We start from the raw sequence: 12,313 nt of genomic DNA, 5'->3' as shown, positions 1-12,313 counted from the left end.
AGAGGTTCTGCAGGAGACCAGCCTCTGTGTTCTTTTTCTGAGAGTCATTAGGTCACGGAGGCACCAGACCTGACATGGCTTCAAGTGAACAAATCCTCAAGAAACACTGGGAAGTCGAGTGTTGGGACATGTCGGTGGCTGTGCAGGAGTCATGGCAAGTTCAGCCAGCTGGGTTAATCAGGCTGGTTCAGTACTGATATTTGGCTGCTTTGTTTCCATGCAGAGCCACTTACATCTCTGCATCAGTCTTTAATTTTCGAGACTTCCAGGTTTCCAAGTTTGATGTTTTTAGGGCTCTTTTCCATTTTTCTATATATCCTTGCTTCCCGTTTCCCCTCTGTTCCTTTTCTCCTAGTCATTTTGGTGCCAGCTAAGGAATTAATCTAGCATGTTGAAATATCTGCAGTTGATTTAATATCTGGAATAAGCTAGCAAGAAACACAGATGTACGTATGTATAAACAGCTTCAAAATATCTGGACTTCTTCCTACATTTTAAAGCCCTACTTATATTGAGGTAGATGACACAGGTACTTAAACTTGTCATTTAATTGATCACTAGAGTGTGCTGTGACACTGGAACTGTGACTGGCAGTTAGTGGAAGTTTGTGTGTGTTTTCTTTTCTTCCTCTGGAGAAAAACTCTTTATGCTCTAACAGACTGGTTAAGTACAGCAGTCTATCTTGACTTGTTTATGGTAGTGCTGTGAGTTCTTTGGATTTTGAGTGGGAAGGAGAATGTCTTTCAAATGGGCTGGATAGGTGCAGATTATTGTCGATGTGCAGGAAGGTGAGCATTATTAGAGCGGGTGGAAAAAGGGAAAGTAGAGATGACACCAGAATAAAGGCATTCAGTAAGCTGTACAAACATGCTCTTAATTAAATGAACTAGCAAGTTCTAAATTAACTAAATGAACTAGAAAATCATCTTTTCCTGTTCTCTGCCCTTCCTTTTCTTTGATTCTTTCCTGGTTTTTATTCTTGCTTTATTTTTATGATCTGTAGTAAAATCTGGAAGCTGATTTATCTAGACTTCAGACAAAAGTAGTCCCCCTGTATTGAAATCATAGAACAACTTATAGAATAATTTAGAATCTGTAGTCCAGCCTCCTGCTCAAAGAGGTCTAACTAGATCACGTTGCTCAGGGCCTGGCCTAGTTGACTTGTGGTATTTCCAAGGATGTAGATACCCCAACCTTTCTGGGCAACATGTTCACGATCATCTCCAGGGTGTGTTTTTTTCCTTACATCTTACTTGGACTTCCTATTTTGCAGCCTGTATCTATAGTCTCTTGTTCTACCTCTGTGCACCTCTAAGAGGATTCTTCTTGCATCTTTCCTCAACCCTCCAGTGAGGTAGTTGAAGGCAGCAATGAGATCTCCCCTTTGTTTCCTCAGTCCTAGAAGGCAGCAGTTCTTTCAGAGTGCTTCCTGCCATGTGTCCCTAATCTTGGTAGCCCTCCACTGGACTTTTTCCAGCATGCCAACATCTGTCTTGTACTGAGGAGCCCCAGAATAGGTAAGATACTCTGTAGCCACATAAATGCAGCACAGAGAGGAAGAATCATTTCCTTTGATTGTATGGCTATTTTTGCTAGCCCAGTATGTCATTGGTCGTTTTTGCTGCAAGAGCATGTACTGGTTCATCTTTACCTTGCTGCCTGCTCAGACTTTGCAGGTCCTTTTCTGCAGAGCTGCTTTCTAGCCAGTTAGCCCCTGTCCTGTACTGCTCTGTGGGGATATTCTCTTCCAAGTACATAACTTTACATTTGCCTTTGAATTTCATCAGTCCTCATTTGCCCATTTCTTCAGCCTCTTGAGGCCCTTCTGAAGGGCAGCCTGGCATTCAGCACGTGGACTGCTGCATGCACCCCCAGCCTGGCCCCATCCATCTCTTTCTTATTAGGAGCTGAATGTGCACACCATCCTTCCTTCCAGATAACCGAAGACATGAAACAGTATTGGTTCCAGTATCAGTCCCTGTGAACCACTACTAGTAATTGGTTTCCAGTTGGACTTCATATATCTGATCCAGCACCCTTTGAGCCTTGCAGTCCAGCCCATTTTCCACATATCTCATAGTACGTTTACCCAGTCCATATTTTTTCAAACTGATTGCAAGGGTGCAAATTATGTGAAGGCCGCGTATAACTATTTGGTTTGCAAAAGCAAAAAAGAAAGATAATGACATCATCTGCTTTCTGGTTGTGTCTAGAGCCAGTCACTCTTTCATAGAAAGCAGGTTTCCAGATAATTTGCACTTGGTGATAAATTCATGCAGGCTCTTCCCACTCACCATCTGGTCTCGTGTGCTCAGAAATGACTTGAGGAACAACTTACTGTACAATGTTCCTGGAGATAGAGGTGAGACTGATCAGTCTGTAGTTCCCCACATCCGTCTTTGTGAAAAGTGGGTATTAGAACATTTAGCTGTTTGTAGTCATCATGAAACCTCTGTGGTTGATTGGTTGTTTTTTCTTCCTGTTATTATAGAAGCACTTCTCTTTGCCCCATACATCTACTGGTTGCTTCAGCTCCATCTGAGCTTTTGGCTCTTACAACTCTGTCCCTATACAGTGAAGTAATGTTTCCATTTTCCTCCTGTGTAGTCTGTCCCCATTTTGACTGTTGTCCCATTTGTATCTGAACTCAGTCTAGAGTTGCCTGCTCATTCATGCCAACCTCTGCCATACTTACTTGCCCTCAGGCACATTGGAATGATTGGTTTTGTATCTGGAGGAGGCTGTTCTGAAGATCAGCAATCAGTCCAGATCTTGTCTGCGAAGTACAGTTGTATTCCCTCTTTTTTTTCTTTGCAAGGTTAGAGATTACTTGTAGGCTCTCAGAAAATGATCAATGGAAAACTCAATGCCAGTTTTTCCTTCTCTGCATTTATGACAATTTAGATTGTTCTTCATGGAATCTAGAAGGCAATAACTGAAAGCTCTTCCAAATAATATTCGTCCTGTGTGGTATATGGTGGCAGAAAGATTTATTTCAAATGGAAACTTGTCCAACATATTTCTGAGTCAAGATTTTTCTCCCAGCCACATACTTCTGATTCGTGATCAGTACTCCATGGATTCTCCTCTTTCTCTTCAAGCTGAAAAATTCCCATCTTAAATAGCTGCACTTCACACAGTCTCTTTTGCTTGTACTTCTGAATTTTCTTTCCAGTTGCTTTGTTTCGCAGGCACTCTGTTTACATTATCCTTTCCTAAATTAATAGTAACTATTAAATTGGTTTATCACACTTACCTGGCGTGACCTGATACCTTTCTTCAATAAAGTAGGACTGTATCCTGCTATTAGTTTTCTTTAACCAAAGATAAAACAGAAGAAAAAAAGTTACTGCTTTTCTATTTCTTTTCCCCCATCTATTCTTCAATCCTTGTGGAAAAAGAATTAAAATTAATAATATCACTTACTATAACTGTGGCTCTATAGATACTCAGTGTGGAGACTGATAAAGCAGATTTGACCTCTTTTGCCATGCAGCTCTTATTTGTGTCAGTTCCTTCTAATTTCTGGAACAGTGGTTATCCAGAAACACTCAGTTTGGAAGGTACCACACCTTTTTGGCTTCCTCTCCATACAGTGTCTCACTGGCTGTCTTGCTAGAGTCTGATATGATCAGCGTTACTGAAAATGGAGGCAAGTGATCATCTTGGCTCGTATGAACTGTACTTTTCCAGTGGAAACACAGAAGCAATATGAGCTGGCAGAAGGTAGATCTGCTGGGTTTGATTCATGGGAGTGACACTGCAGAGATCCTCTTTTGAAGTCCAGTGTTGTGCCTTGGCAGATGTTAATGTTTGTGTTCATTCTGTTTATTGAGTATTTGGCTGTTTGGTGGGCAAAATTAGCTTTTGTGACGAAAAGCTGGGCATGGTTCATTTAAATGTCACTTTTGGTGATGGATGTTTCTTTCAGCTTTTTTGACATCCTGCTCTCATTGCTTAGCAGTAGGAATCGTGCTTCTTGTTGTCCTTGGAGTTTTGTTCTGGGGAAAAAATTCCAGGCAGAGAACTTAGCAGTTACTGGAATTCTCTTAATAGATAGCATTCTATAGATGTTTCCTCTTTTCCAAGAGTTTGTGGCCACTTACGAAGGATTACCAAAGCCTTGAAGAAAATTGAGACTGATTTATTGAAATACCAACACCATTAGAGTACTTCAGTGCCATAGAATAATTCAGAAAAAGTCTGCTAGCATTTCATATTATGCTATAACACTTTATTAGACTTCTGGAAAGTGCACATGTTGCCAAAGATTTTAAATAACAAGAATAGGTTTCTCTCATCTTATTGATGTAGAATTTTTTTGACACACATACTTGTCTCTTAAGGCATAAAATACACCAAATGTGATTTCTTTTTGTAGACAGGTTAACATTTTACAAAGGAATAAAATGTCTTCTTGTTGGGAACTCTTTATTGGTATTTCAGGGTTTGTTTTTTCAATTCCATAAATTCTAGTTGTATGCTGTCCTTAATGAATATAGGAGGTGTTTGCAGGCTACACACTGAAAGTCCATAATTTCTGGTATTACACTTCAGGAAATAATTTGCCAGTGCTTTTATAGTACTGGCTCTTTTAATGTTTTGATTTGAATACAGGGGTTTTTATGCCTTAAAGACATACTCTTTCCATGTGAATTGCAAACAGATCTATACTAAATGCTGTTAGTGTATAATTCAGTTGACTATTTTCCACTTTAAAAAAATAAAAAATAAAAACAAAACATGTTCAAATGCTCAAAAGTTGGGAAATGCCAGTTAATGCTCAAACTGAAAATCTGTGAAGTTCTGGTAGTCAGAAATGAGTATCAAAGTGTCCCCACTAGCCACAATGTCACACTTAAAGACAAACTCATCATTACTTCGCAATGACTATCTTATGGAGGAAATAAATAAATAAAAATTTGTAACTGGCTACTCTGAATTCATAATTCATTATGATTTAGGAGAATGCTTTGTCAGTGACTTCTCCTTACTGCCTTTTTCCAGGTGGACAGCTAGAAGTAGCCCAAGTCTGGAAGACCATGTTCTGGATTCTCCGCCGCTAGAGAATCATAAGTAAGGCATAAACTGGCATAAACTCTGGTGTTTGCTTTCTGTGTTTTGTGCTGACCTTGTTTCTGATGTTGCCTCATAATCATTAGCTTTTTTTTCTTTGCAGTCCTTGGTTAGCAACATCGCCAGCTAACTCTCCTGTGATGGCACCCGTCATGTTTGCATCTATTGTAGAGGAAGAGCTCCAGCAAGAAGCTGCTCTTATTCGGAGCAGAGAGAAACCTTTGGCTTTGATCCAGGTAAAGTGCTAATTTACTGTGGCTGGGTAAACAAGAATTTTCCACTGGTTGTTACAGAGATGAGTTTTTAGGACTAATTATGTATTGATACACTCAGTATCATGTATATAATAGTAAATATAATTTAATAGCTTCACATCGCTGTTTGATGAGGCAGGCCTACATTAATGTCTAATTGACTATTGAGCCCACAACTGATCAATTCATAGAATCAAAAAGTGGTTGAGGCTGGAGTCTCCGTAAATTGTCTAGTCCATGTCCCTGCTCATAGCAGGATCAGCTGGAGAAGGTTACTCAAGGCTTTTCCCTGACAGCTTTTGAATATCTCCAAGAATGGATGAATGGATGGAGACTCCACAGCCTTACTGGGAAGCCTGTTCCTGTATCCAACCACTCTCAGTTTAAAAAAAAAAAAAAAAAAAAAGCTTGAATGCAATTTTCTGTATTTCAGACTGTCACTGGACACCACTGAAATGTCTTGCTCAGTCTTCTTTACTCTCCCATCAGCTGTTTATACACACTGCTTAGATCTGAGTTTTCTCCATGCTTAGCAACTGTAGCTGTCTTAGTTTCTCTCCCATGTCAGATGCTCCCATCTTTTTGCTGCTTTATTGTTGCCTTTCATGTCGCTTGCCAGACTCAACTCCATCTGGCCTTCTGCTTTACTAAATCTGTTGTGCATGCTCAGACAGTGTCTGTGTTTTTCTTCTGGGCCATCTGTCTCTGCTTCCACCTTGTATGTGCTTCCTTTTTGTGTTTGTTCTGTAAGGAGTTCTTTGTTATTGATGCAGCCATCCTTCCATTCTTGTTTGACTTTCTGTTCATTGACAGACCATTCTTGAGTTTAGAAGCAGTGATCTTAAAATCAAACAGCTTTTTCTGGACTCTTCTTTCAAGGGCCATGTTCTATGATTTTTTTTCCAAGCAGATCTTTTATCAAATTGTCTGTTCTCCTGAAGGTCTAGGGTGTTGTGATTCTGCTATTTGTCTTGGTCCCTTCTCTTGAGATCCTGAAGTCTGCTGTCTCAGGGTCACTGCAGCCAAGGCTGCCCTTGAGCTTACCATTCCTGAACAGTCCTTCCTTGTTTGTGAGTCTGAGATCCACCAGTGTGATCAACATCAGCTGGCTGATCACCTGTATTAGGAAGTTGTCACCAATGCAAATGCCCTAAGAGCAGATATTAGGGTGGCTTAAGTTTCCCATGAGGACCAGGGCTTGCAGACACGAGGCTTCTTCCAGTTGCATGAAGAAGGCCTCATCTACTGTTACTTCCTCTTGAGGAGGTCTGTAGCAGACATTCTCAGGGCCCCAAAATCCTGTTTGTAACTGTGGTGTAATTACTGGTATAAATGTAGATCTGGCACTGAAATACATATTCTTTTTTTCCTTCCAGATTGAGGAGTGTGCTATTCAAGACCTATTAATGCACTATGAAGCTTTTGACAACCCTGATGAATTTGTGACTGTTGAAAGGGCTCCGCAGGGACCTATGGCAACACCTATGTGGAACAAGCACTAATTTGTACTGTTCACAGTCCATATTATATGTGCACTTCTGAAATCCTAACTCTTTTACAATTAGAATGGGACTGGAAGAACACAAATCATGTAACTTTTAACATCAGCATTAAAAATTGCACATAATCAGTAGGTATTTGGTAGAGAAAATGGAAATAATTTGTTCACTGTGTCCTTTACCCACAGTATATATTGTATGTATGTTTTGAGAGAATTTCTTTAACAAGGCCTATTATTAGTAGTGTCACATGAAGCTGTAGATTGGAAATGCGTTTGCTAATTTAAATTGTAAGGGTTTTTTGTTAAATTCACAGGTGGCTGAAAAGCAAGTGCTTATTTTGTGATTTAATGTGGAATTGATTGTGCAGAATTATACATCTTTAAAGTTTTTTTGGGGCGGGTTATGTTCTTCAGAGCATTCTGGCAAATTGGGAATATGATAAAAAGTTTGTGCTTGACCTTAATGTAAAAGTACAGTTTGATAATGCAGTTTTTCCTTAACTTCTGTATGTAAGCACTGGTTCTCTTACTGCTGTGACCAGTACTCTTTACTGTTATGCTCCACAACGAACCTCGATGCTGTACCTAAGTGCCCAACCATTGCCTGCTCTCAGTTCAGTTGTGCATGTTTTTTTCACTTGTTGTGAGACTGGCCTTAGAGCAGTCAGTTCTGTTGTGAAGTAAAGTACACAGTTGAATGCAACATGGTGGCACTTAATTAGCTCATCTATAGTCTTATTCTGGTGAATATGGTACAGTTTTAGCACCACTGTGTTTAAGGTACAATTCACTTGAAGTGCTGAGGAAGTACAAGACCCGTTTGTTCATTGTTAAAGCTATGGGGATGAATGCTTGATTGTGGAATTTGCAAACTCCTAACCTGCAAAGAGTATCATAGGTGGCTTTCAGTATTGTGTTTTCTGAAGTTCTCTGTGCCTGGTTTAAACAAATTTATATATATATATATATATATATATATATATATATATAAAGAAAAATGGGGAAAAAAAAGGATAGCCTTATCTACAATATTCTGTCTAGTTTGTTTGTATAGGTGTGTTTGAACTTCCACTTTTTCAATAGTGTCAGTACTCATGAACTCTGGAAAACTGGAATTGAGAGAGCTACAGAAGATGAACGTAGAGAATTGATCACTGTGTGATAAGAGTTGAATCTTGAAAAAAAACAACTGTGTAGATATGTCTAATGGTTTCAGGTTAAGCTACACCAAAAATCCCCCATGGAAGTTGTAAACAAATGCAATAAACCATAAATTCTTGATTTACACAAAGTTAATGTACTTTTTTGTGCTGTTTATGTATAATCAATGCTTTAGGTAACTACAGAGTAATATAAAAGTTTGTGTGTGAAACAAGAACTATAGGATCTGTGGAGCTACACAGAGAACAGAAGATGCAGATGTTAGTTCTGTTTTAAATTCTACTGCTGATTCATCGATACATTGATGAGGATACTTTCATTAAGTGCTTTGCTTGATGAACTGCTGTGCCTTAGGGCCTGCTGAAACTATCCTGAATTAAAAGAAAGCTTATGTACTGTGAGAAATAGCTATAAAAGCACCAGCCTTTTCCAGATACGAACCCAATTTGTTCTCAAGTATAAAGTAGTCACTGTGTAAAGAACTCACTGGTTCACTTTGGGGATAGCTTATACGGTACACATGAAAGCCCAAACAAAAATCTGTTACCTCAACAGACAAAAACGTCTTTCTGTGGAAGTGGTAGAACTTTAAATTCTCAGATGCATACTTTGCTTTCATCTAAAGCCAATATCATTTCCAGGGATTAATGTGATGTAGGTGTATATATTTTATATAGACATAATAATCACATCATCAAGACTGAGTGGAACCTCTGGAGATTGCCCAGTCCGAATGGAGACTCCACAGGTTCTCTGGGTAATCTGTCTTATGTTTGACCATCCTCACAGTAAAAAAGCACTTTCACATTTCAACAGAATTTCCTGTATTGCAGTCTGTGCTTTTTGTCTCTTCTTATGACACGGTGTACCTTTGAGAAGAGTCTCTCCGTTTTCTTCCCTGTCCCTCCCTATCAGTTATTTACACACATTAAAATCCCTCTGAACGTTCTCTTCTATGGGCTAAACAGTCCCTGCTCTTTCAGTCTCTCCTCATATGTTGGATATTAGGAAGAACTTCTTTACTGAGAGGGTTGTGAGGCATTGGAATGAGCTGCCCAGGGAAGTGGTGGAGTCACCATCTCTGGAGGTCTTTAAAAGATGTTTAGATGTTGAACTTAGTTTAGATGGTTTAGTGGAGGACTTGTTAGTGTTAGGCCAGAGGTTGGACTCGGTGATCTTGGAGGTCTCTTCCAACCTAGACGATCCTGTGATGTTGGATGCCCCAGTCATCTTTGTGGTCCTTTGCTGGGTTTTCTCCAGTTTGTGCAAGCTCATCACGAGAGGTGTTTTACCAGATGTCTTCTGAAAAAAATATTCAGGAGGTATTTTAAGACTTCTAAAACTTGATTCTATTTATACCTGTTTGATATATAGCACTGGATCTGTATTCATCCAGTGAAATGTGCTGAGATGTGCTGCTCACTTCATTCAATAGGTAGGTGGCTGTATGATTTTAATGATCTATGTAAACGTGCCTGTGGACATTATGCTACCTTCTTCTCTAAATGAATTTTCGTATGACCTTTGAAAATTTGATGTCACAATCTTTTTTGGCAATCTTATTTTTTTGTTCTAGTCTGTCAGAATTCTTAAGGCCAAAGAAATAAGTACATTGTATATAAGGAGGAGATAAAAGCAGAACCATTGAACTGGCTAGAGATTTTATACATGTCAGACAAACAAATGTTCACAGTTTAATTTCTTCTAGTTATTTTTCCTAGACAAATTAAAAACAAAATCCCACAGGGACATTTTCCTGGGTGTTTTACCTTGATAAAACTGTTTTTATACGAAGCAGAAAGTGACAAGCTGAAATCATAGTTTAAGTCATTGACAGGCATCCATACCCAAAGCTTGCATGTAAAGAAACATCACATTTTAGTTGTCTGTGCAACTGCTCTCTTGTATCCAGTCTACACAAGGAAAATGCTCAGGTTTGAGGGAATAGTAACCAGAAATTAAATGACCTAGTGCGTGTGCTACGTTTTCAGCAACAAAATCTGGCATTTTCTAGCTCAGATGCCTACGTTTGAGTTTTTTTCTTGTAACGTTAAAGATGAACTCCATCTTTGATTAGCTCTAACAACATCTAGTCGTTTCTGAGCATGTTAACTCCTTTAGCTTGCATCAGAACAGCATCTCTATCAAAACTTGTTGCTAAGTCAAGGGTGGAATTCCCAGGTCCTAATGAACATAAGGCACCATGTGGAAGGCTATTGTGAGAATTGTGTGTGTATATAGGTAGCATGTTGGTGTATAAATTTCCAGGAGATACTTTATAGCTACTTGGCTCAAGAAAAATGAAATTGGCAAAAGCTTTCTTACGAAATAGTTGCTATATTTCAAAAACAGACCGTCAAAACTTTGTTGAGCACAGGTAAACGCTTTTTTTTCCTCATAATTCATTATCTCAAACTTCAGTTGCTTTTTAAAAAAATGTAAGGATAAGTAGAACTTCAAAATACTTTAACATTAAAATTGAGACAAAATTGCATCTCAAATTCTAATACTGCTGCAGTGTCTTCAGCACTTATTAAAGTCTGTGGCAAGGCATTTTTGAAACGTATAACTTCTCCATTGTGTATTGAAATGAAAATGCAGGAAAAGTAGGTGACTTAGTCAATTAAAGAACCCTTTTGAGCCTTTATTCTCTAGGAAGAGAGGCTATTTCTAGAGAATAAATGGACTAGAGTTTTGTTGAATGGAATCTCTGTAAAGACTGATTTTGCAATTTTTCATAGAAGAGCATTAAGAGAAAATTACTAATCTCACTTGTGTTACAAGTCTGGATAATACCTTCTTAACGCATGCATTTTAACCAAATTTTTACAGACCCCCTCAGCCCACAAGAAGGGTAAATCTTATTTACAAGTGACAACAGGAAATTTTAGCTACAAATTCCTAAATTTCTTTATAAAGGCTCTAGCAAAGCTTTCTGTTGGAAAAGTGAAATTATGGTACTTCTTTAAATGTTTTGGGACTTTAAATGGTTTTGTCCCCCTGTCCCCCCCCCCCCTTTTTTTTTTTTTAAACACTTGGAATATAAAAATGATACAAAAAGTGACTTTGTGTTCAACTTGAAAAGTTCATTTTTTGTTCCATTATTGCGAAGGGATTGGAGAATGTCATTTCAAAATGAATCTTTTCCAATGCCCAAAGAAATGCTTGCTCTAATGCTTACAATTTTGCTCTAATGCATACAATTTAAGTCAGGATAGATCACTGGATTACTAGATCTTGTTCTAAACATACAAGATTTATACTGGAATTAAGCAACTTCAACCCTGAATATTTGACTTGGGTGATACCATCTGAGGATGGGCAAGATTGAGGTGCTACCATTACAAAGACCTTTGCAGTAACAGGGAACTGGTTAGCAAAGGTAAAGCTCCACCAAAGAGCCTGTTAGGTTACCTAAGGGAAAATTCTTTCCTTTACAAATTCCAACGCCTGTGACCCTGGCCAAGTGAGTTATGGATGAGGTATCCAAAAGGTGAGTCCCTCCTGTCTGGGGTCTAGCTGTGGCAAACCTCAGAAATGCTGAGAGGGAAGGGACCCAGCATAGCCGGCCAGTTGTGCACTGGAAGACAGAAGTCTTTCTGCCCATGGAGCAGTATGGTGAAACACAGAAGTTCATTGTTAGTGTATTTCTATGCCTGCAAATGCTTAAACCCAATGAAAGCGATGTAGATATATTTATTTCTATGTATGCTCTTGAAGGGATGTTAACAGGCAGGATCTGTTGGTACATTCAAGTTAGTTTTTGGTCTTTCATAGTAATCTGCCTTAGAAAAGCATCTTTGAGTGTCGCAATGGTGATTCCCATAGGAAGCTGGGTGCCTGCACCTGTACTTGGTGTAGGTGGTGGAACAGCCTGTCTGTTCTCTGATGTAAAACTGGAAGATTAGATTTGAAGTAGTAATTACCATCGATTCTTGAATGGCTCCTTTTGGCTCTTACTCATCATGTTATCTAGAAGCAGCAGCTTTTCATACAGCAGCTGCAAGAAACCATGCCTGGCAAAAAACACATTCCACTGTCATCTTGTGTGTGTGTATATATATTATATATATACATATTATATATATATATATATATACACATATATTTTCCCCTTGTTACCTGCTTCCTAGGTTAACGTAGCCTGGAATGCTTATGCTCCTTCTGGAATTATTCTTGTAGTGTCATTTCAGGTATCTAGTAACTGCTTTCACAAGGTTAATTGTAGAAGGTTGATAAATTCACGACTGCAATATATGTTTTATATATGTATGATAATGTTTTAATAAAGCAAAGGAATTCTCTTGAGTTCAGCCTCGAT

General features: G+C 38.7%; 1 protein-coding gene across 3 annotated transcripts in view; it reads left to right on the top strand.

Annotated features, from left to right (window-relative positions):
- Window positions 1-8,122, top strand: part of IBTK (inhibitor of Bruton tyrosine kinase) — a 53,071-nt gene extending 44,949 nt beyond the window's left edge. For all 3 annotated transcript variants that reach the window (XM_084515622.1, XM_084515623.1, XM_084515621.1), the window contains exons 27-29: window positions 5,008-5,076; window positions 5,180-5,312; window positions 6,707-8,122. In XM_084515622.1, coding sequence (XP_084371748.1) covers window positions 5,008-5,076; window positions 5,180-5,312; window positions 6,707-6,832 — 328 coding nt within the window. In that variant the 3' untranslated portion in view covers window positions 6,833-8,122. The remainder of the gene's footprint in view (window positions 1-5,007; window positions 5,077-5,179; window positions 5,313-6,706) is intronic.
- Window positions 8,123-12,313: the final 4,191 nt, after the last annotated feature.

The sequence above is a fragment of the Aythya ferina genome (assembly GCF_964211825.1).
Source record: "Aythya ferina genome assembly, chromosome: 3".
Lineage (NCBI taxonomy): Eukaryota > Metazoa > Chordata > Aves > Anseriformes > Anatidae > Aythya > Aythya ferina.
Note: the sequence above shows the minus strand (reverse complement) of the source record. Positions and strands in the feature narration are given on the sequence as shown.